Raw genomic sequence first — 25,719 nt, 5'->3', positions numbered from 1 at the left:
ATCTGTGAAACTAGTAAGTTATTTGCTCTGCACACACCACATGCACAACTGTCTGTTTAGATCTTGTGTTTCACTCTAATGTTTCACTCTAGATTTGATTCACAAAAACACAGTATATGCTCCTTACCTGTGCACTCACCTCAAGACTTTATGTTCAGTTAAAATTAGGTTAAAATAAATACCAACAAATCCTCAAAGATTAAACAAATGATCAATCTCCCCTAAGGGTGTGGTAGTATGTGGAGGCAATTAAGTGATTAAGTAGTCTTGCCTAATTTGGTGATAATACACCTTACTTATAGATGGAAGCAGCATGGGAAGGGGTGACAGTGTGTGTTTAGAAGTTAAAAGTGAAAAGAATATATACATTTCAGGATTTCTGTAGTCAAGTAGAAGAGCTTCACCTTCTTCCCTTCACTTAAATTCATGCCTGCAGGCTTGATATTAGGAATGAACCCCACAGTCCCACTGAGAGAGGCCCTCTGATTTGCTACACCCTGGAAATATGTTTGCACATATATCATGACTCAGAAAAGTACAAGGTTTTGAAAGTGGATTTGCTGAAGTCTCCTCTGCTTCCCCCTAACCCCCAGATATCCTGAATAAGAATCTGTTTAAAAATTTCTGTTCTTGGTCCTCCCCTGGTGGCGCAGGCAGTTGATCACAGTGCTGTGAAGATGTCCACAGCCTCTGCAGCACTGGTTCGATCCCGGCCAGCCTGCGAGGGTCCCACATGGTATGGCAGACCTCTCCTGTCTCGCCCACTGCTCCCCTCAACAGTGTATTTCGTCAGTCAGCCTGTTCTGTTCCCCACTCTGTCTCTGGTGAATACTCTCACCCTCCAGGACTATACCCCAGTTCTTGTATAAATAAATAAAGAAATCTTAAAAAAAGAATTCTGTTCTCAAAAGCCCTATGGCTGACAGTCCCAGGCAAGCCTGGCCAGAGATATGTCCTTGACATGTCAATTTGTTGTCCAGCTGCTCTGCCTTTTATTTCTCCCAAACAAATTTTGTGTTCTTTATGGCCATGATTTTTTATTTAAATTCATTGAAAAGTGTTTATTTACATTAAATCCCCAAATGTTTGAGACTTAGAGTTGTTTTTTTTTTTTTAAGATTTATTTTTATTTATTTATACAAGCACTGGGTACAATCAGAAGCACGGGAGGGTGAGAGAATTCACCAGAGCCAGAGCAGGGAGCAGAGCAGGCAGAAGGACCGAAGTACACTGCTGAGGGGAGCAGCGGGCGGCAGGAGAGGTCTGCGCGCCATGTGGGACCCTCCTCCGGTGGCCGGGGAGAAGCCGGGGATCGAACTGGCGCTGCAGAGGCTGCGGGCAGCTTGGCAACACAGCGCTCAACCGCTGCGCCACCAGGGAGGCCCTACAGTTGTTTTTTTATATGCCATATTGCTTAGCTACTTTTGTGAGATTTATTCTGTAATGATTTAAACAATACTATAAGATTTAAACTCCAAGTTTTGTAGTTTTTAAAAAGAGTTTTAGTTAAGCTGATAAGTTAATAAAGGTTATAGTTATTTAAATGTTTAAACTGGACAAAAGAAGATTTTTCACCTTTCTTGTTTTCTATAATTCTTATCTTTTCTAAATTAATTTCCATTGTTCTAATGATAAAAATGACCACAATTATCTTTTTTTAATATTTTATTTTATATAATTCTTACATCATTTTTCATCTTTGCACAATGTACGCAGTTTCATTATGGTTATATTCCCCATACAATTGCACTCCCCTTCTTGTTTTGACTCTGGTTCTTCCTCTCCCTGTCGCTCCTTCACCCCACCCCAACCCACCGTTGTGTGTCTCTGGGTTATAGTTGCTTGTTGATTTTGATTATTACTTTGTATTGATTAGTCTTTTTCCTGGTCTCTTATTTAGGTTTTCTAAATTCCTGCTATGAGTGAGGCCATCCGGTATTTTCTTTTTCTTTCTGACTTATTTCGCTGAGCATGATCCCTTCTAGCTCCATAATGTTGCTGCAAACTGCATGTGTTTATCTTTTTTGATTGCTGAGTAATATTCCATTATGTATATGTACCACATCTTCTTGATCCAGTCATCTATTTTTGGACATTTGGGTTGTTTCCATATCTTAACTATTGTAAATAGTGCTGCTATAAACAAAGGGGTGCAGGTGCCCTTTGGAATTACTGTTTCTGTGTCATTTGGGTAAATACCTAGGAGTGGAATTGCTGGATCATATGGAAGCTCTATGTTTAGTAGGTCAAGAAATCTCCACACAGCTCTCCATAGTGTTTGGACCAGTTTGCACTCCCACCAACAGTGCAGAAGAGTTCCTTTTTCTCCACACCCTCGCCAACATTTGTTATTGCTAGTTTTTTTAATATGTGCCGTTCTCATTGGTGTAAGATGGTATCTCATTGTAGTTTTGATTTGCATTTCCCTGATTACAAGTGATGTTGAACATTTTTTCATATGCCTGTTGGCCATTTGCATTTCCTCTTCAGAGAAGTTTCTTTTTAGCTCTTCTGCCCATTTTTTGACTGGATTATTTACTTTGTTTTTGTTAAGTCTCATCAGCTCTTTGTAGATTTTTGTGATCAGTCCTTTATCATTAGGGTTGTGTGCAAAAATGTTCTCCCAGTCGGTGGGGTTTCTCTTTGTTTTTGTTATTGTCTCTTTTGCTGTGCAGAAGCTCTTTAATTTGATGTAGTCCCAGCTGTTTATCTTTGCCTTCACTATCACTGCTTTGGGTGATTTGTCTGTAAAGATGTCTTGGATGTGCATATCACGTAGTGTTTCGCCTATATTTCCTTCTATATATTTTATGGTTTCAGGTCTCATGTCTAGTTCTTTAATCCATTTTGAGTTGGTTTTTGTGTATGGTGTGAGGTAGTAGTCAAGCTTCATTCTTTTGCATGTAGCGACCCAGTTTTTCCAGCAAACTTTCTTTGCTCCAGTGCATATTCTTTGCTCCTTTGTCAAAGATTAGTTGACCATAAATCTGTGAGTTTATTTCTGGATTTTCTATTTGATTCCATTAGTCTATGTGCCTGTTCTTGTTCCAATACCATGCAGTTTTGATGATTATGGCTTTGTAGTATAGTTTGAAGTTTGGGAGTGTGATGCCACCATTCCCTTCTTTTTCTTTCAGGAGACCCTTGCCTATTTGGGGGGTTTTGGTGATTCCATATGAATTTCATCAATAATTGTTCTATTTCTTTGAAGAATGTCATTGAAATTCTTATTGGAATAGCTTGAATCTGTATATTGCTTTTGGTAGGATGGCCATTTTAATTTTTAATTTTTTTTTTAATTTTTTTTTTTTTTATAGAGGCATGCTTTATTTATTTGTTTGCTGGTTTGTTTGTTTGTTTGTTTTGTTTATACATGCACTGGGTACAGTCAGAAGCGCGGGAGGGTGAGAGAATTCACCAGAGCCAGAGCGGGGAGCAGAGCAGGCAGAAGGACCGAAGTACACTGCTGAGGGGAGCAGCGGGCGGCAGGAGAGGTCTGCACGCCATGTGGGACCCTCCTCTGGTGGCCAGGGAGCAGCCGGGGATCGAACCGGCGCCGCAGAGGCCGCGCGCAGTTTCGCAACCCAGCGCTCAACCGCTGCGCCACCGGGGAGGCCCAGGATGGCCATTTTAATAATGTTGATTCTTCCAATCCATGAGCAGGGGTGTCTTTCCATTTCTTTGTGTCTTCTTCTATTTCTTTTAACAGTGTTTCATAGTTTTCTTTGTATAGGTCCTTTACCTCTTTTGTTAGATTTATTACCAAGTATTTGATTTTTTTTGTTTCGATAATAAAAGGGATGGCTTTTTGATTTCTTCTTCTTCAGATTTATTGTTTGTGTATAGGAAGGCTACTGATTTTTGCATGTTGATTTTGTATCCTGCCACTTTACTAAATTGATTGATTAGTTGAATTAGTTTTTCTGTGGATTTTTTTGGGTTTTCTATGTATATTATCATATCATCTGCAAATAGTGATAGTTTGACTTCTTCTTTTCCTATTTGGATTCCTTGGATGTATTTCTCTTGTCTTATTACTCTGGCTAGGACTTCCAGTATTATATTGAAAAGCAGTGGTGAGAGTGGACATCCTTGTCTTGTTCCAGATCTTAATAGAAATGCTTTCAGCTTTTTGCCATGGAGAATGATACTGGCTGTGGGCTTGTCATATATGGCCTTTATGATGTTGAGGTATGTTCCTTGTATCCTGAGAATTTAAAGGGCCTTTATCATAAATGGGTGTTGTACTTTGTCGAAAGCTTTCTCAGCATCTATTGATATTATCATATGGTTTTTGTATTTCTTTTTGTTGATGTGATGGATAACGTAGATTAATTTTTGGATGTTGAACCATCCTTGTGTCCCTGGAATGAATCCTAATTGGTCGTGGTCAATTATCTTATGGATACATTGTTGGATTCTGATAGCTAAAATTTTATTGAGCATTTTTGCATCAGTGTTCATTCAAGAGATTGGCCTGTAGTTTTCTTTTTTTATGTTGTCTTTGTTCAGTTTTGGTATTAGTGTAATGTTGGCTTCATAGAACGTGTTTGGTATTATCCCTTCCTTTTCAGTTTTTTGGAAGAGTTTGTGAAGGATTGGCACTAATTCCTTTCTGAATGTTTGGTAGAATTCATTTGTAAATCCATCAGGTCCTGGGCTTTTGTTTTTGGGCAGGTTTTTGATTACCATTTCAATTTCGCTGCTTGTAATTGGTCGGTTTAGGTGTTCTATTTCTTCTTTATCTAGCTTTGGGTGATTGTAGAGTTGTAGGAATTTGTCCATCTCTTCTAGATTGTTGACCTTGTTTTCATATAACTGTTCATAGTAGTTTCTGATGATTCTTTTGATTTCTGCTGTGTCCATTGTGATTTCTCCTCTTTCATTTGTGATCCTATTTATTTGTGCTTTCTCCCATTTTTCCTTTGTGAGCCTGGCTAGGGGTTTGTGTATTTTATTTATTTTTTCAAAGAACCAGCTTTTGGTTTCATTGATCTTTTGGATTGTTTTTTTAGTTTCGATTTCATTTATTTCTGCTTTGGTTTTTATTATTTCTTTTCTTCTACTGGTTTTGGGGTTTTTTGTTGTTCTTTTTCTAGTTCTCTGAGCTTTGAGATTAGGTTGTTTCTTTGAGTTCTTTCTTGTTTCTTGATGTGAGCCTCTATTGCTATATATTTTCCTCTTATTACTGCTTTTGCTGCATCCCATACATTTAGGAAATTGGTGTGCTCCTTGTCATTCAACTCAAAGTGTTTTTTTTATTTCTTCTTTGATCTTCTCATTAGTCCAGTGGTCTTCCAGTAGTGTGGGTTTCAATGTCCATGAGGTAGGAGAGTTCCTTGCCTTCCTTTTATGGTTTATTTCTAGTTTGATGCCTTCATAGTCAGAGAAGATGGTTGATATGATTTCAATCTTGGTGTATCTGTCGATGTTTGTCTTGTGTCCCAGTATGTCTTCGATCCTGGAGAATGATCTGTGTTCGCTTGATAAAAATGTGTACTCAGATTTTTTTGGGTTTAGTGTTCTATAGATGTCTGTTAAGCCCAAGCGCTCTAGATCCTTACTTAGAGCTTTAGTGTCTTTACTTATTTTTTGTCTCACTGATCTATCCATTGTTGATAGTGGTGTGTTGAAGTCTCCTACAACATATGTATTTTTTCTGATGTCTGTTTTCAGAGATGATAATAGTTGCCTGATAATATTTTGGTGCTCCTTCATTTGGTGAGTATATGTTAATGCATGTTATTTCTTCTTGAAGTATTGTCCCCTTGATCATAATGTAGTGACCGTTGGGGTTTGAGTTTGAAGTCTGTTTTTACCTTTTTGAGTTTGAAGTCTGTTTTATCTACGTATAGCTGTTCCTGCTTTCTTTTTTGGTCCATTTGCTTGTAGGATTGTTTTCCATCCTTTAACTTTGAGTCTGTTTTTATCTTTTGTAGTTAAATGTGTTTCCTGGAGACAGCAAAAGGTTGGGTTTTGTTTCTTAATACAGCCTGCTACTCTGTTTCTTTTTATTGAAGAGTTTAATACATTTACATTTAGAGTTAATATTGATATGTTAGCATCTGTATTTGCCATTGTGTTTGTCTTTCCTTTGATTTTATTTATTCTTTTAATAACTATTTTTTGGCCTTCTTTCGTTGTTATTCATCCCTCTGTTGGTTCTGGCTTTAGGACTCCTTGTAGTATTTTTTGGAGTGGAGGTTTAGTCGTAATGAAATTCCAGAGTTTCTGTTTGTCTGGGAAGGTCCTTATTCTTTCTTCATAGAGGAAGGAAAGCTTTGCAGGATAGAATATTCTTGGTTGGCATTTGTTGTCTTGGAGTCTGTTGACTATGTCCCTCTACTCTCTCCTTGTCTGTAGTGTTTCTTCAGAGAAGTCTGATGTCAGTCTGATTGGTTTTCCTTTGTATGTTATCTGTTTCTTCCCTCTTGTCAGCTTCATTATTTTTCCCTTGTCTTGGATTCTTGGGAGCTTTACTGTTATGTGTCTTGCTGTATTTTTCCTTTCATCATGGAAATTTGGTGTTCTTCTTCCTTCTTGTATGTCTATTTTCAGCTCCTTCCTTATGTTTGGGAAGTTCTCTTCAATTTTTTCCTTGAATATCTTTTCTGTTCCTAGGTCTCTCTCCTCACCTTCTGGGATTCCTATAACTCTTATATTTCCTTTCCTCATGAAGTCAGATAGTTCTTAAAGTCTTTCTTTAGTCTTTTTCATTTGTACTTCTCTTTCCTTTTCCATTTTAATTCTTTTTATTTCTGTGTCTTCGAGAGTGCTTATTCATTCTTCCATTTCATCAATTCTGTTATCACTGCTTTTCCCAGCATTCTTTTTTTTTATAGAGGCATGTTTTATTTATTTTATTTGTTTGTTTGTTTGTTTTGTTTAATACATGCACTGGGTACAGTCAGAAGCAGGGGAGGGTGAGAGAATTCACCACAGCCAGAGTGGGGAGCAGAGCAGGCAGAAGGACCGAAGTACACTGCTGAGGGGAGCAGCGGGCGGCAGGAGAGGTCTGCGCACCATGTGGGACCCTCCTCTGGTGGCCAGGGAGCAGCTGGGGATCGAACAGGCGCCGCAGAGGCCGCGGGCTGCTTCGCAACCCAGCGCTCAACCGCTGCGCCACCGGGGAGGCCCATTTTCCCAGCATTCTTTAGCTCTTCTGTTAATCCTTTGATCTAGTGCATTTCCTTCATTTCCCTCTTAGGGACTCAATTTCATTCTTCTGAGCGTTGTTTTCCTTAATGACTTCTGTCATTTTTTTCATCACGACAATTTTAAATTCTTTTTCTGGAAGGCTCAGAAGTTCTGAGTCCAGTGGGTGGTTTTCTTCTTGTGGTGTGTCTTTTTTCTGAGGAGTTGCTCCATTGCATGTAGTTTTTCTTTTCCTTGCTGCCTGTCTTCTAATTTGCCCTATGCATTGGGACACTGTGTTGCTGGTACTGGCCAGCATCTTTTTGGTGTGTTCTTTCTGGGGTTTCGGAAACTGGCAGTGCAAACGAGTCAAATACTGTTATGCCAGAAGTCTAATGAGGCAGTGGTACTTTGAGTATATTAATGGTCACTGTCGTAGAATATCTCCTCCTTCTGTGTTTAATTCCAGAGGTGTGTCTTGAAGTCCCACAGACTTCCATGGGGGTGCCACAGCAGCTGGATTGCACTCTGGGCTCTGACTTCCTGCCAGGTGGCACCAGGCTTGTGGGGGCCTTAAGGTCACCTCTGACTGCACAGGGTACCTTCTCCCTCTGCCTCCACGGGGAGCTTCTGCCAGTTTCAGGCAATCTTTATTGAAGAAAGGTCCCTGTTCTAAAATGGCGAGGCGGAGAGGCACTCTCCTGTGCACCCGGTATGCCCTGGCCATGGGTGCTGGCTCCCCCTCTGGGCTCGGACTGCTGGCCTGAAGGGGCCTGGCATGGGCGAACTTCCCAGCTCACCTCTGGCTCCGCGGAAGCCTTCTGCCAGTTTCAAGCAGTCTTTATTGAAGAAAGGTCCCTGTTCTAAAATCAGCTACCTTTTTTTTGAGCACCTACTAGGTGTCAGGTGATTTTGTTTTACAAAATTTGTCTCTCATCTCCACAGCCAATTCACTCATTTGGAATCATTTTATAGCTTAGGGACCCAAAGCCCAGGAATTGCAGACAACTGCCTGCTAAGAATGGCAGAGCTGGGATCCAAACCAAGTTTTGTTAGCAATGAGAATCCTTTCTTTTTCATTTCACCAGGCTGCTCCCCTAATGTCTCTGGGTGTGCAGACTGTAAGAAAGCAGTGCAGAAAATACAGTGGCCTGAGCTATGGGCGAACTGGGGGGGGGGGGCTGGAAGAATGATGTACCATTCTTTTCCCTTCAGCATCTCTCTTTTCTCTTCTGTTCTATCACTGTTTCCTCCTAGGTAGAACTCAGTAATTCAATCATTGTTTGTTGGACTCCTGCTGAGATCTGACATGTGTTTCCTCTTCTGGGGCCCACAGCTCCATCCTGAGAGAGAATATATACTAAGGCAAAGATAGGGAATAACAGAGGCAGAGCAATTAAGACCATTAACTAGCCTGATATAGGAAGATTCCAGAACCACTTTTACAGTTTTGGTCAGTAGTGTGATATTCCAGTGTCACTTTAGTAGGCTACTTATTTTCTGAGAGAAGGCAAGCTTGATTAGGGGACGGGAGGTGTGGCATGTGGCAGCTTCTGAAAATTCCCGCTTTGTGTATTGATCCAGTCTTAATTATGTAACTGTTTATTATCAGCATTATGGTTGATCAGTAAGAAAGTAAGACCCCAAACTCATTTCCTTGTGCCTGCCTTGCTCATTGTGTTATACGGGAATTAAAATATTCAGATTAAGTAAATATAATTTAAGAATCAATAGATGAGACAGTAGTTTGAAAGGGTCTCAGAGCCCCACAACTCTGTCAGCAAGGAGAATATACTAAGGGGCTCAGTTTGTAGAAGAGTTCCAAGCTAGTCCAGTCCATGAAACATGGGGGTTGATACCTGCGCCATCCGCTCACTGTGACCTTGGGGATAGGAGGCCTCTAAGGCAAAGAAAACTGTAAATATAGACATGTTTTTGAAACCAAATCCAAGAACTTGAAAAACAGTATCGTTACTCTTTAATCCTTCTCAAATATTTGAATGTCATCTGTATTTGGAACTTCGTATCTTCTGTCAAATTACTGTTTTGCTCAAACAGCTTCCCAGTTAAGCTGGAATCATCCACTTTCTCTTTGGAAAGCCACCTGTTCCTCAAAGTGTTCCAGCTACAAACACCTTTCATATGACTGTGTATAGTCTTCCCTTTTGCTTTACTAAGCAAATACTTTTATAGTTAGCCACTGAAAACAAATTCAATAAACATTCTAATGTGTTCTGTTGCTCAGTATACTAATTTGTTCTTTATTTTGCTTTATTGAGTGATAAATTATAGAAGCAGAATCATTTCTCCTTAAGTATTCATTTTTTAAATACTGTTTTATCTCATGTATTATTCTAAGCTAGTTTAGTATTGTCTGGGATACAATGTAGGTATGTGGAATTGGTTTGTGACCTATTACGTACCTTTCACTGGATAGGACAATTTGTAAACAAATGCTGAACCTGAGTTATACCCAGCACACTTGAAAAAAAATTAGCTGTCTTTGTTTCTGCTCTGCCAAATGTTATGCATTCAAAGGACAAAACTGGAATTATGTTAGTAAGAATATTGCTGTCCAATTCCTTTGACACAGATAGGTGGCACCTACATCTTTTATAACATAGTTTTATTGAGGGAAATGGTTAGTGTCATGATCAGGGAAGTATGTGTGTACTGTGGTTTGTCAGTGTCAAACAATAGCATATAATGAGCATTTTATTATTTACCCAGATGTTTCTGAATGGGAACATGTTTAACATCATATAAAGAATACTTGCAAGTAATGAGTCCATGTTTTTGTTTCCAAATGAATGCTCTGGCATCATGTAGGCCCAGCTTTAGATTCAAGTTCCAATGAAAAAGTTACTCAGTGCTATCATTTTTCTCAAGGAAGCTCAACTGTGTTTATTCCTATTTGAATTTGTTTAATTCTCTTGGGCTGAATATACATCACAGGGTTGCAGAAGGGCTTGCCAAGAAACAAGAAGCAAGTTTATGTTACTGTCTTTCCTCTCCCACAGGGGCACATGGAGGGAGAAGTGTGGGGGCTGGCAGCACACCCTCTCCTGCCCATCTGTGCAACAGTGAGCGATGATAAAACACTTCGGATCTGGGAATTATCCTCCCAGCACCGTATGCTGGCAGTACGGAAACTCAAAAAAGGTACATGACATCACCTTACACATCTGTGAAAGTATTTGCAAACAGCAGAATGTGTTGGATTCATTCATTTATTCAACTGATATTTACTGAGAGCACCTGTTGCCAAATATGCCAGGCAATGAGAATTCAGTGTTTACTGCTACAATCCTGACTAAGCACATGTGGAATTATTCAGAATGCTACCTTGCTTCATATGTGCCTCACTCTATTATTCACTACATTTTCCTTGCACTGCACATACATTTGCCACCTGGGGGCAATATGTCCTTCCTCTTCTCATCAAGCACTAGCCCAGTCTGTTGAAGCATATTAGCTTGCAAAGAATGCCTAACAGTCTCCAGAGCTTATTATATTACTGAAAAAACAAGTCAGCTATATAAAAAAAAAACAAAACTGCATTAGAAATAAATATATATGTATCAAACACTTAAATGTAATAGAATTAAGAACTGTATCAAGAAGTACAAACTTGGCAAACATTTATTAAGTAGCTTTTATGTGTCAAGTGCTGGGGCACCCACAATAACCCACCTCTAGTGTTAAAGATGAAAAGATTTGAACTAAATTCCAGCAAAGGATGATGTATTTAAATTAGGTAATGTGAGAAGAGTCTAAAGGCAGGGCTTTTTATAGGAGGGTGGGTAAGGTGAAGAGAAATGACCAGAGATCGTGCAGCACTATGCAGCGCTTGTACCATTACAAACTCTGGGTCTAAGGAGCAAAAGAAGTGAGCAATTGCTAGAACCTTGGAAGGTGAGAGCTATAGAGATGGTCGCTTGACAGGAGCTCTGAACATCAACTGGGAGACTCAGCCAGTATGCAGTGGGTCATCGGGGTCATTAGTATCCAACCCCTTATCTTTCCCTCTTTCCAACTCCTGCCTGTGCTTTTCCTTGACCAATCCCACTCAGAAGCAAAAGGGCGCAGGAGCCCATTGATGTAGTCTGTGCAGGTTCACTCCTGACACATAGCAGGGTGGAGGTTTGGAGAGGCAAACCAAAGAAACCTGGCCCAAAAGAGGTACTATAGAGGCTCAGAAGAAAGTGTTTATCAGGGAGGAACCATGAAAGCTGAGGATCAAAAGATTTCTAGTAGTTCTTGAGATTAGAAAAGATAAGATTACAGCCTGGTCCTGAAATATTTGTACTGAGCTTTTTTATAAGTAGAAAGACATGGAGTGTTTTCTAGGGAGATAAATTTATAAATAAGATGTCAAACCAGTAGTACAACAATGACAATGCCTCATGTCTAGGGCTGACTCTACCAGCCCTTTCCACAGAGTAAGATTGTTATCATTACCATTCACAGATTAGGAAACTGAGGTGCAGAAAACCTAAGTTTGCCCTAAATCAGACAGTTGGTAATTGATGGAAGTGATCAAACCCAGGCAGCGAGACTTCAGGGAGTGGCCTGTGGCCGCAACGTGTTCTTCCTCCTCCACTGTATGGGCTCTCTTTATACTTAACCTGAGCTTTAGTATGCCGTGGACAAAGTGTTCAAACTTGACACTGACTTCAAAACCCATGCTCTTAACCACTGCAGTGTTGATTCATCTGCTCACTAACTTATATCAGAGAACTGATAGACTTACTCTTCACTGTGAGTGAATTCAGAAGTACAACTACTAACTACCTTAAATAGGATGATCATTCAGCCCATTTTACAGCTTGTCCAGGTATAATTAATAACTCTCCTTTTCAGTCTCAGAAATATCCTGGTGTATGCAATAAAAAAATTGTGGTTCACCTAATATTGATGGTTCTCTTCAAGGGAAGATTCGTCTTTTTGTTTTCTCAGCACTAGTACTATATCTGACTCACACAAGGTAAATAACTGTTTGCTAACTAAATGAATGAATATAATTTAGATGAGGCAATTTAAAGTTACTGCTATGAGCATAACTTCCAGCACACCTGGAATAGTGACAGAATGGTGTGTCTGGATGCTCAACTGAAATGTCTTGGCTCGGGGCTGCATGATGGCCCCATGCCTGGGCTGTGCTTCTCACAGTCTTGACGATAAGAATGGGGGCCAGGAGGGAGATTCCTATTAAACATACCCTCCTCCCCAGGGCTCACACTCCTCATTCAGAAAGGTCTTCCTATGACCATACAGAGCAGAGAAGCTCTGGGTCCTGTCATAAGGTCACGTAAGGTCAGCCTAGGGCTGCTTAGTTTTACAAACCCAACAAAAATACATTTTTCTCATCACAGAAAAGGAACAAAATCTTTCACCTCTAAAATTACGCATTTTGATCCATGGATCTGAGAATTTGAGTGACTACAAGTAAAATGATGTTCTCTAAAGCAATTGTATATCAGGCATGAGATATCAAAAACGTTTCTAGAAATTTCATTACAGAACTCCTATTCTTTTTTTTATTTTATATTTTTTACATCATTTTTCATTTTTGTACAATGTATGCATTTTCATCTTGGTTATAATCCCCGTAAAATTCCCACCACCCTTGTTTTGATCCTACTCCCTTCTCCCCACCTGGGGTGTGTCTCTGGTTGATAGTTGCCTGTTGATTTTGATTTTTACTTTATTATAATTAGTCTTTTACCTGATCCCTTATTTAGGTTTTCTAAATTCCTGCTATGAGTGAGACCATCTGGTATTTTTCTTTTTCTTTCTGGCTTATTGCACTGAGCATGATCCCTTCCAGCTCCATCCATGTTGCTGCAAATGGCATGAGTTTATCCTTTTTGATTACTAAGTAAGCATCACCTCTTTTCATGAAACCAAAGATACTGGATTTTATTGTAATGGATTTTATTAATCCATCACTCCTTTCCCACAATTATTCATTTTGTCTTTTGAAAGACAAGGTATTCAGGTACTAAGTAATGAATGGGCAAAGCTCAAAGAAATTATAAATATATTTTTAACATTATAATCTTAGTCCTTGGAAGAAATGTTTGTGATTGTGAAGTTTTCACTTTCCTCAGAAGTAGTGTTAAAGACACAGTCACATATCCACACATTGTAAACATATACAAATTTCTCCATATCTTCATTTGGTTTATTTGATAGTAAAATCATGGTTAATAACTGTTCTTTGCATATTCTTTTTAAAAAATATTTTATTGAAGTAACATTGGTTTATAATATTATATAGGTTTTAGGTGTACAGCATACAAATCAACCCGTGTATGTGCTATATTTTGTTCACCACTGAAAGTCTAGTTCCACCTTTCACTGTACAATTAGCCCCTTTTACCTCACCAGCCCTCTTTCCCCGTTCCCTTCTAGTAACCACTGTTGTTCTTATGCTTTTAAGAATTTGTTTTTATTTGTTCATTAGTTTTGTTTCTTTATCATCCATATATGAGTGAAGTCATAAAGTATTTGTCTTTCTTTGTATGACTTATTGCACTAAGCATAATGCCCCCTAGGTTCATTGCAGAAGGCAGGATTTCATCTTTTCTTTTTCTTTTTTTTTGGGGGGGGGAGGGGAGATTGAATAGTATGCCACATCTTCTTTACCCTTTCACCCACCTGTGTATAGTCCCTTAGGTTGTTTCCAACCCCTGGCTGTTGTGAATGCTGTGATGGACATGGTGATGCATATATTTCTTCAAGTTAGTGTCTTTGCATTCTTTGGCTAGAAGTGGGATAACTGGATCATGTGGAATTTCTGTTTCTAATGTGTGTAGGTGGGAGATGCTGTGCCTTTTCCCCTGACGGGAAAGCCTTAGCAGTGGGTTTGAATGATGGCAGTTTCCTGGTGGTAAATGCTGATACTGTTGAAGACATGGTCTCCTTCCACCATAGAAAAGAAATGATTTCTGATATTAAATTTTCAAAAGGTGAGGATTAAATCAAGAGGTGAGAATTTTTTAAATGAGTTGGGACCTTTCCCCCAATTAAAAATGGTAAATCCTTGGAAATAAATTCCTGCATAGGTTCTTCTGGTGTTAACTAAAGCACTTTTTTCTTTATAGATACAGGAAAATACCTTGCTGTGGCATCCCATGATAACTTTGTGGACATTTACAATGTACTTACAAGCAAAAGGGTTGGCATCTGTAAAGGTGCTTCTAGTTACATTACACATATCGACTGGGACTCTCGAGGTAAAGTATGCTGTGGATTTTAAAGCATAATTAAAAAACAAAACAAAACACTGTCCACTCACATATTGTTTCCAGAGAGAATGACAGTTGAGGTTTAGAGAACAAGAGGGAGAAACCTACAACGACCCTAAATGACTGTAATTTTACAGCTCGTAGGTATAACTGCTGTTAACATTTTGAGTATTTCCTCCATCATTTTATAATCATTATTATTATAACTACTACTATTATTAGTTCCAGTCAGTGAATTTTGAGGCTCCTGAGGGTACTGGATGCTTTCTGTTACCATGCTACTTTATCTCTGAGTTTAGTGTGCTATGGCCCGGCCTTGCATCCTTTCCCTTTTTTCCCCCATGTGCTGTCCCTCAGAGTACCACCCAAGAAGTCTCAAGCAATTTTCATCTTCCAATGGAGTTAGAAAGCTACCTAGAGATAGAAAGCTCACCTAGAGCTTCTCTGATATCGAACTCCCAGTCAACCCGCTACCTCCTCCAAGTCATACCCACAGATACCATGGGCTTTGCCTGTTCACCTACATAACAAATCTAGCCTCTAATGCAGTCTTAAACCAGAAAATGTAGATGATATAGAAGATGCTGTTTCTACTCTACAGAGTGTATAATTTAGTGAGGGAGACATACTTGTACCTGAACTATATGAAAGCACAAACTGGGTAAAACCTGGGAGTAAGAAATGCTAAGTCACAGAGGTAGTGGTGTGCAGGGCTTGGAAGGGGCCAGGTCTGCATTCAGCACCAGGGTGGAGCATTAGTGCTGCAGGGTGGGTCACTTTTTTATTTATATAATTTTTTATTTTATTTACTTTTAATTGAGGTAGTATTTGGAAGCCCCCCATCAGGCATTACCACCAAATCATCCATCGTCCACCATGGTCCGGTGTGCTTCTTTCCCTCTTTGTTCTTGCCCCTCTCCCCAGGGTGGGTCACTTTTCAAACCTTCACGGGGATTTGACTGATGTTAGAATCTGTGATAAACATTTAGGAATGGGCAGGGCCTCAGCTTTCACAGAATTTTTAGTTCACTGTGGTAGAAAAGTTGGGTAGTGTCTGAGGAGAGTGCTCCCAGGGGAATCCATGGAGCTCCTAGGAGTGACCTTTCACATGAAACTTGAAAGATGAACAAACATTGATCATCTGGAGAAGTCTAAAAAGAACAGACCAAGGCAAAAGGATTGTGGTATGCAGACATGGAGGTGGGAAGAACAAAAAGTTAAAGAGTGAGTGATACCCAGGGGCTGAGGATGCGGTGGGAGGAGTGATGCAGAGATGGAAGGCAAAGGAGCTTTTATGACCTGCTAGGAAGGTTAACACTGAACTTTGTCCTCTAAGTCCTAGGTATCTAAGAGACTAAGTTAGCCTGCAGGTGGAAAGTGGCTGAAATGATGCAGGCCTCAACCAAAAAGAGGCTGATTCAGCAATGCTAGAACATCTTACTTCAAATGTTTATTGAAGAAGTGGCCAAAGACTGATATTCTGTAGGCAGATACTTAACTATCACTATACTTGCTGCATTGGAATTTGAATACTATTTAACCTTTACAACCACAAGCATTTTATACAGTACAACAGTTGGGGGAGAAATCATGCCATTTATTGTAAGAGGTGCAAGATACAACAAGAGCAGAAGGAGACCAGATAAGTACCGCTCACTTTCCTATTAGGGCCACACTAGGAGCAGTGCAGAGCATGAGGCAGACATTGATGGCTGAGCAGACCCTGGCCGCCGGAGAGCCACTTAGGAACTGGTGAGGCCAAGGGGTTAGATGGATGCAGCCACCTCAAAACCCCCTTAGATATTTTCTGCGTGCGTGTGTGCGTGCGTGCGTGCGTGCGTGTGTGTGTATGTGTGTGTGTTTCAAACAGTGATTTCCCCCTATTTATTCTCTGGCTAATATCTCGAGATATGGTGTCTTAGGAAAAAAATTAGGACAGTCAAGGCCAGCATATGTAGCATATGTAGAGTAGAATACGGTGAGTTTTATTTAGAATCCATCACACACACAAGCTGACACAATATGTGAAATTCCACTTCTGCAATGACTACTAATGGATTAGAAATAATTATTTATGTATTAGGAAGTGGAGACCAAAAGAAAATGGAGACCTATAGAAAAAGGAAGTTTTGATTGGAAGGATTTGTTTTTTTGGTTTTTTTTTAAGATTTTATTTATACAAGCACTGGGTACAGTCAGAAGCGATGGAGGGTGAGAGAATTCACCAGAGTCAGAGAGGAGAGCAGAGCAGGAAGATTGACGAAGTACACTGCTGAGGGGAGCAGCGGGTGGCAGGAGAGGTCTGTGTGCCATGTGGGACCCTCACCCGGTGGCCGGGGATCGAACCGGAGCTGCAAAGGCTGTGGGCAACTTTGCAACCCAGCACTCAAATGCTGCGCCACTGGGGAGGCCCAGGATTTGTTTTTTAAAAATTTAAAAAAAAAAAAAGACCGGGTGTGCAGGGGAGCGCGTCCCCGGAACCGGCATTTTGCAGCAGGGACCTTTCTTGCTGGAGACGGTGTGAACCCAGCAGAAGGCTCACCGAGGAGACAGAGGTAAGCTGGGAGGCTTGCCCATGCCCAGCGCCTTCTAGCCTGCAGTTTCAGCCCAGAGGGGAGCAGCACCCACCGCTGGGGCAGACCGGGCGTGCAAGGGAGCGCGTCCCTGGCACCGGCATTTTGCAGCAGGGACCTTTCTTGCTGGAGACTGTGTGAACCCAGCAGAAGGCTCACCGAGGAGACAGAGGTAAGCTGGGAGGCTTGCCCATGCCCGACGCCTTCTAGCCTGCAGTTTCAGCCCAGAGGGGAGCAGCACCCACCACTGAGGCAGACCGGGTGTGAGGCATTTTGCAGCAGGGACCTTTCTTGCTGGAGACTGTGTGAACCCAGCAGAAGGCTCACCGAGGAGACAGAGGTAAGCTGGGAGGCTTGCCCATGCCGGGCACCTTCTAGCCTGCAGTCCCAGCCCAGAGGGGAGCAGCATCCACCGCTGGGGCAGACCGGACATGCAGAGGAGCACGTTCCCGCATCGCCATTTTGCACCAGGGACCTTTCTTTGCTGCAGACTTGTGAACCCAGCAGAAGTTCCCCAGAGGAGCCAGTGGTGAGCTGGGAAGGTCGCCCAAGATGCCGGCCATTACCAGCAACACAGTGTCACAAGGAATACGGCAAATTAGAAAACAGGCAGTAGGGAGTAGAAAAACCACATGCAACCCAGCAACTCCTCAGCAAAAAAGCACACCACAAAAGAAAACCATCTATCAGATTACAACAACAGTAACTTGGAAGAACTTCTGAGCCTTCCAGATAGAGAATTTAAAATTGCTGTGATTAAAAAACTGACAGAAGTCATAAAGGAAAACAATGATAAGGGGAAAATAACTAATGACCAGAAGAATGAAATTGAGTCCCGAAAGAGGGAAGTAAAAGAAATGCAGGAGATCAAAGAATTAATGGAGACGCTAAAGAACTCTGGGAAAAGCAGTGAAAGCAGAATAGATGAAATGGAAGAATGAATAATTACTCTTGAAGACACAGAAATAAAAAGAGCTAAAACAGAAAAGGAAGGAGAAGTACGAAGGAAAAAGACCGAAGAAAGACTTCGGGAACTATCTGACTCCATGAGGAAAGGAAATATAAGAGTTATAGGAATCCCAGAAGGAGAGGAGAGAGATGTAGGAACAGAGAAAATATTCATGGATATAATTGAAGAGAACTTCCCAAACGCGAAGAAGGAGCTGAAAATTGATATACAAGAAGCAAGAAGAACACCAAACTTCCATGACGAAAGGAAAAATACAGCAAGACACATAATAGTAAAGCTCCCAAGAATCCAAGACAAGTTAAAAATAATGAAACTAACAAGAGGGAAGAAACAGATAACATTCAAAGGGAAACCAATCAGACTGACATCAGACTTCTCTGAAGAAACACTACGGGCAAGGAGAGAGTGGAGGGACATAGTCAACAGACTCCAAGAAAACAGATGCCAACCAAGAATACTCTATCCCGCAAAGCTCTCCTTCCTCTTTGAAGAAAGAATAAGGACCTTCCCAGACAAACAGAAACTCTGGAATTTTATTACGACTAAACCCCCACTCCAAAAAAATACTACAAGGAGTCCTAAAGCCAGAACCTCAGAGGGACAAATAACAACAAAAGAAGGCCAAAGAAAGTTATTAAAAGAATAAATAAATAAAATCAAAGGAAAGACAAACACAATGGCAAATACAGATGCTAACATATCAATACTAACTCTAAATGTAAATGGACTAAACTCTTCAATAAAAAGACACAGAGTTGCAGGCTGGATTAAGAAACAAAACCCAACCTTTTGCTGTCTCCAGGAAACACATTTAGCTGCAAAAGATAAAAATAGACTCAAAGTTAAAGGATGGAAAACAATCCTACAAGCAAATGGACCAAAAAAGAAGGCAGGAACAGCTATACTCATATCAGATAAAACTGATTTCAAACTTAAAAAGATAAAAAGAGACCCCAGTGGTCATTACATTATGATCAAGGGGACAATACTTCAAAAAGAAATAACACTCATTAACATATATTCACCAAAAGAAGGAGCACCAAAATATATCAGACAACTATTGGCATCTCTGAAAACAGACATCAGAGAAAACACATACGTAGTGGGAGACTTCAACACACCACTATCAACAATGGATAGATCAACAAGACAAAAAATAAGTAAAGACACTAAAGCTCTAAATAAGGATCTAGAGTGCTTGGGCTTAACAGACATATATAGAACACTAAACCCAAAAAAATCTGAGTATACATTTTTCTCAAGCGCACACGGATCATTCTCTAGGATTGATCATATACTGGGGCACAAGACAAACATCAACAGATACACCAAGATTGAAATCATACCAACCATCTTTTCTGACCATGAAGGCATCAAACTAGAAATATACCATAAAAAGAAGGCAAGTTACTCTCCTACCTCGTTGACATTGAAACCCACACTACTGGAAGTCCACTGGACTAACAAGGAGATAAAAGAAGAAATTAAAAAATTCTTTGAATTGAATGACAAGGAGCACACCAATTTCCTAAATGTATGGGATGCAGCAAAAGCAGTAATAAGAGGAAAATATATAGCAATAGATGCTCACATCAAGAAACAAGAAAGAACTCAAAGAAACAACCTAATCTCGAAGCTCAAAGATCTAGAAAAAGAACAACAAAAAAACCCCAAAACCAGTAGAAGAAAAGAAATAATAAAAACCAAAGCAGAAATAAATGAACTTGAAACTAAAAAAAAAAATCCAAAAGATCAATGAAACCAAGAGCTGGTTCTTTGAAAAAATAAATAAAATAGATAAACCCCTAGCCAGGCTCACAAGGGCAAAAAGGGAGAAAGCACAAATAAATAGGATAATAAATGAAAGAGGAGAAATCACAACGGACACAGCAGAAATCAAAAGAATAATTAATAACTACTATGAACAGTTATATGGAAACAAGTTCAACAATCTAGAGGAGATGGACAAATTCCTACAACTCTACAATCACCCAAAGCTAGATAAAGAAGAAATAGAACACCTAAACAGACCAATTACAATTAGTGAAATTGAAATGGTAATCAAAAATCTCCCCAAAAACAAAAGCCCAGGACCTGATGGATTTACAAATAAATTCTACCAAACATTCAGAGACGAATTGGTGCCTATCCTTCACAAACTCTTCCAAAAAATTGAGAAGGAAGGTATAATACCTAACACGTTCTATGAAGCCAACATTACACTAATACCAAAACCGAACAAGGACAACACAAAAAAAGAAAACTATAGGCCAATCTCCCTAATGAACACTGATGCAAAAATCCTCAATAAAATTTTAGCTATCAGAATCCAACAGTGTATCCATAAGGTAATTCACCACGACCAAGTAGGATTCATTCCAGGGACACAAGGATGGTTCAACATCCAAAAATCAATCAACGTTATCCAACACATCAACAAAAAGAAATATAAAAACCATATGATAATATCAATAGATGCCGAGAAAGCTTTCGACAAAGTGCAAGAGAAAGACATACAAGGAATCCAAATAGGAAAAGAAGAAGTCAAACTATCACTATTTGCAGGTGATATGATAATATACATAGAGAACCCCAAAAAATCCATAGAAAAACTAATTGAACTCAACAATCAGTTCAGCAAAGTGGCAGGATACAAAATCAACATGCAAATGTCAGAAGCCTTCTTATACACTAACAATAAATCTGAAGAAGAAGAAATGAAAAAAACCATCCCCTTTATTATCGAAACAAAAAAAATCAAATACTTGGGAAAAAATCTAACAAAAGAGGTAAAGGACCTTTACAAAGAAAACTATAAAACACTGTTAAAAGAAATAGAAGAAGATACAAAGAAATGGAAAGACATCCCCTGCTCATGGATTGGAAGAATAAACATTATTAAAATGGCCATCCTACCAAAAGCAATATACCGATTCAATGCTATTCCAATAAAAATTTCAATGTTATTCTTCAAAGAAATATAACAATTATTGATGAAATTCATATGGAATCACCAAAAACCCCGAATAGCCAAAGCTCTCCAGAAAAAAAAAAGAAGGGAATGGAAGCATCACACTCCCAGACTTCAAACTATACTACAAAGCCATAATCAACAAAACTGCATGGTATTGGAACAAGAACAGACACACAGACCAATGGAATCGAATAGAAAATCCAGAAATAAACCCACAGATTTATGGTCAACTAGTCTTTGACAAAGGAGCAAAGAATATGCATTGGAGCCAAGAAAGTCTGTTCAATAAATGGTGCTGGGAAAACTGGGTCGCTACATGCAAAAGAATGAAGCTTGACCACTACCTCACACCATACATAAAAGCCAACTCAAAATGGATTAAAGAACTAGACATAAAACCTGAAACCATAAAATACATAAAAGGAAATATAGGCGAAACACTACGTGATTTGCACATCAAAGACATCTTTACAGACACATCACCCAAAGCAGTGATAGTGAAGGCAAAGATAAACAGCTGGGACTACATCAAATTAAAGAGCTTCTGCACAGCAAAAGAGACAATAACAAAAACAAAGAGAAACCCCACCAACTGGGAGAACATTTTTGCACACAACACTAATGATAAAGGATTGATCACAAAAATCTGCAAAGAGCTGATGAGACTCAACAACAGCAAAGAAAATAATCCCGTCAAAAATTGGGCAGAAGAGCTAAAAAGAAACTTCTCTGAAGAGGAAATGCAAATGGCCAACAGGCATATGAAAAAATGTTCAACATCACTTGTAATCAGGGAAATGCAAATCAAAACTACCATGAGATACCATCTTACACCAGTGAGAATGGCACATATTAAAAAAACTAGCAACAACAAATGTTGGCAAGGGTGTGGAGAAAAAGGAACTCTTCTGCACTGTTGGTGGGAGTGCAAACTGGTCCAACCACTATGGAGAGCTGTGTGGAGATTTCTGGACCTACTAAACATAGAGCTTCCATATGATCCAGCAATTCCACTCCTAGGTATTTACCCAAAGGACACAGAAACATCAATTCCAAAGAACACCTGCACTCCTATGTTTATAGCAGCACTATTTACAATAGCTAAGCTTTGGAAACAGCCCAAATGCCCAAAAATAGATGACTGGATCAAGAAGATGTGGTACATATATACCATGGAATATTACTCAGCATTCAAAAAAGATAAACACATGCAATTTGCAGCAACATGGATGGGGCTGGAAGGGATCATGCTCAGCAAAATAAGCCAGAAAGAAAAAGAAAAATACCGGATGGTCTCACTCATAGCAGGAATCTAGAAAACTTAAAGAAGGGACCAGGAAAATGAATAACTATAAGAAAGTGAAAATCAAAATCAGCAAAAATCTATGAACCAGAGATACTTTTGGGGGAGTGGGTGGAGGGAGGGGAGGGATTGTGGTCAAAATGGCGGTGTTGAAATTGTATGGGGAATATAAAAATAAAATTTATTATAAAAAAAAGATATGCAATTATAGAATGATGTAACTGAAACTAAGAAAAATGTTATATGTCAATTATTAATAAAACTGTATTTTTGAAGAAAAAAAATAAAATTAAAAAAAACATTTCATTGAAATCACACTGCATCATAAAATTTTATTAGTTTCAGTGTACATCATTGAAAATCAACATGTTATGTACTACTCTAAGTTCACCTCAGACACATGAAATTTACCTTTTTTACCATTTTACAATCAGTAGCATCAAATTCATTCATATTGTTGTATAATCATCACCACCATCTATCTCTAGAACTCATTATATCTTATAAAGCTAGAACTCTATACCATTAAATAGTTCCCCTTTCCTTCTCCCTCAGCCCCGGCAACCACCATACTTTATGTCTATGAATTTGATCACTGTAGGTCCTTGATGTAAGAGGAATCATACAATATTTCTTTTGTAACTGGCTGTTTCACTTATCTTGTTCTCAAGGTTTATCCCTGTTGTAGCATGTGTCACAACTTCCCTTTTAAGACTTCATAAGACTCCATTGCATGTATACACCACCTTTTGTTTATCTATCCATCCCTTGATGGATCTTTCCACCTTTGGCTACTGTGAATAATGCTGCTGTGGACACAGTGTCTATTCTTTGGCATATATATCCAGAAGTGCGTGCTAGAGTTAATGATATTTCCATTTTTAATTTTCCATACCATCTAACATGGTGACTACATCACTTTGCATTCCAACCAGCAGTGCAGAGAGGTTCCAGCTTCTCCACATCTTACCACTTGTTTTTATTTTTATAGTAGTTGTCCTAAGAGGTATGAAGTGGTATCTTATTGTAGTTTGATTTGTATTTGGGAGAGCTATCTTTTTTCATCCTGCTAGTGTATAGATCCTGTGTCAAATTCTAGGGATACTGAGTTAAGTCCCACATGGAAAGGATATGTGGGTTGCCATCATGGAGAAACCTGCCTGAAGGTCTGTATGAAGGCCCTCACTGGAGCCATCACCTTGCTAGGACAGAAACCTCTCTGTTTTTCTCTGGTTTCACCCAAAGCTAGCCTCTGTGGTCCAACTGGCACTCCAGATGATGGAAGAGGCACCCTGGAGTAAAGAGGCCAAGGTGTGTGAAATGTCACTTCGCCTCATCCTAAGTGGCCCCTGCAGTCAGATGAAAACCAGACCAAATGGTTTCCATGGACTGAGCTGGGAATAGAAATTAAAGGATACTTTTTATTTTAGTATGAGAGCTAGTAGGCCCATGGACCTTTGCTGGTTTAACTCCAAGTTCATTACCATTAGACATGTGTTGTGTTGATGTTCTTGTGCCCCTGGCATCCCAGTGCCCAAAATGCGTGACTTTGAAAATGTGCCATGCTGCTCAACAACAGCCTAGTTTTCGCAGCATGACCTCGAGGGTCTGGCAAGGGAGAAAGCAGACTTTAGGAGCAGGATTGGTTTCATTCCTTTGATCTTGTCAAAAATAGTGAACGCATTTGCCACAGCCAGCTGGTTCTTCAGGGGCCAGCTGCCATGCACAGCAGTCCTTCGTGTCCATGGCAACCATAGGTCCCACAAAGCCTGAAAAGCACATCAGTCTTTTTCAGGAATATCAGCTACCTCTGAATAAGATGTCCTGCAGAGAAGGCTTGAAAAATAAAGTGTGTTTGTGTGTCTGTGTGTGTGTGTGTATGTATATGTGTACGTATGGAGAGAGTTAAAACATGGAAGGGTATTTTCTTGCTGCTACTAGTTCATTTCTAGAGCTATCAAGACCAAAATCTTTTACCAGTTAACAGTGTGAGCCATCATAGGCCATTCCATTCCTGTTTTCATTGACCTGGTGTGTTTGGTACAGTTAGTACCAATTTAAGAATTAGTCTAATTTATAAATTATATAGCAGCTGGGATGATGTGTATGAATTATGTTGTGCTTTATAAAGATCCATGCACCAGCAAGTGGTGTGGTTTGCGATACCTGCTGGTGATGAGGACATCTGCCATTCATATCTTGTGTTCTGTGTGAGTAAACATTTCTAGTCAACAAAACTCTGAGGATTCTGAAATAATAAGGCTTCTACCATTCAGGGCAACCATATATGGGTTATACAGACATTGTGCTCTGTTGCTGCTGCCCCTGTTCTCAGAATACTTCAGTGGTTATGTGTGATGGAGCGGCAGGCAGCAGAAAAATCAGTGGTGACCTAAATATTTCCTCTATGCTTAAAAAAAAAGGAAAAAGTATAATAATAGCAGTGAAGAAAATTGGGGGGTTGGGGAGGAAACATACCCGTAATAACAACTTCCTGATACAAGAATAGTAGGGGTTTAAAAAAATTTTTCATATCCTTGGTTATGAACTTGTTTCAATTTTAAAATGTTAAGGATGAGTTTATTGGAGATATATAGGAATATCTCCTAGTATCAGAGTAGAAAGTGACATCTCCTAAAGAGCTGGCATTAGGAATGAATTGGACATCACCTAGAAACCAGGTAGGCAGCTCTTCTCCCGACCTCACCTCCCTTGAGGCTGGTCATTTCAGTGTCCACTGCTCTCCTAGGTCCGGTGTCTACTTTTGGCCCCTCTCTCTGTGCAGTCAGGTTTTCCCTAATTCATTGGCATATGCCTGATATACTCTAGCTCCAAAATATCACCCTCAGCCCCAAAGTCCACATCTCATCCCAACAAAGCACCATTTGATTCACTTTCCCAGATTCCAATTTCCTAGGAGAGAGAATTTGATCGCCTAACCCAGTCTCAATCCTGACCCCTCCCATGATCTGCCTCAAAGTACAGCTATGACTGCAGGAGCCCAGCCCTGGGTGAGGGACAGTTCTCAGGAAAGGGACAGGGGCTAAGTGGGTACCCACAGCGTCTGTGGCTCTGTCCAATGCTTCCTGTGTTTGTCTATTCTGTTTGGGCTTTCTTACATCCTTGTAATCATAAGATACAACACTAAGCTATCGCAATAGTTTCTGGTTAATTTATTTTTTAGGTCAAGTATGATCATTGGCACTGTGGTATAAAGTTAGTTTTGGGAGTCATCTGATGATTGCAATCTTTTGAATTCTCAGTATTTCATGGTCAAAAATAATCTAAAATTAGTTACAGTAAAATAATGTTTTCTTTGAGATCTTTAATCCCAATATCCTTTGTGACCACTCTTGAAAACCCTAAAACTATGCATTGCAGATATATTTAGGTTCATTAGAAAAGTATTGTTTACTCATTTTCTTATAATGCTAAATAGCCAAAGCTAATTTAACTTCTTTCTTTCCTCATCTTTATGTTGCATATGTTCAGCCATAAAGTTAGGGGAAATG

The 25,719-nt window shown here is 39.7% G+C and overlaps 1 protein-coding gene across 4 annotated transcripts in view; it reads left to right on the top strand.

Annotated features, from left to right (window-relative positions):
* Positions 1–25,719, top strand: part of EML6 (EMAP like 6) — a gene marked incomplete at its 3' end in the record, with an annotated part of 309,679 nt that overhangs the window by 216,748 nt on the left and 67,212 nt on the right. For all 4 annotated transcript variants that reach the window (XM_084234453.1, XM_084234451.1, XM_084234452.1 and 1 more), the window contains exons 21-23: positions 10,155–10,296; positions 13,956–14,108; positions 14,244–14,375. In XM_084234453.1, the coding sequence (XP_084090579.1) occupies positions 10,155–10,296; positions 13,956–14,108; positions 14,244–14,375 (427 nt within the window). The remainder of the gene's footprint in view (positions 1–10,154; positions 10,297–13,955; positions 14,109–14,243; positions 14,376–25,719) is intronic.

This window comes from Talpa europaea (genome assembly GCF_964194135.1).
Source record: "Talpa europaea genome assembly, chromosome: 6".
In the NCBI taxonomy this organism is placed as follows: Eukaryota; Metazoa; Chordata; class Mammalia; order Eulipotyphla; family Talpidae; genus Talpa; species Talpa europaea.
This window is presented reverse-complemented; position numbering and strand designations above follow the sequence as displayed.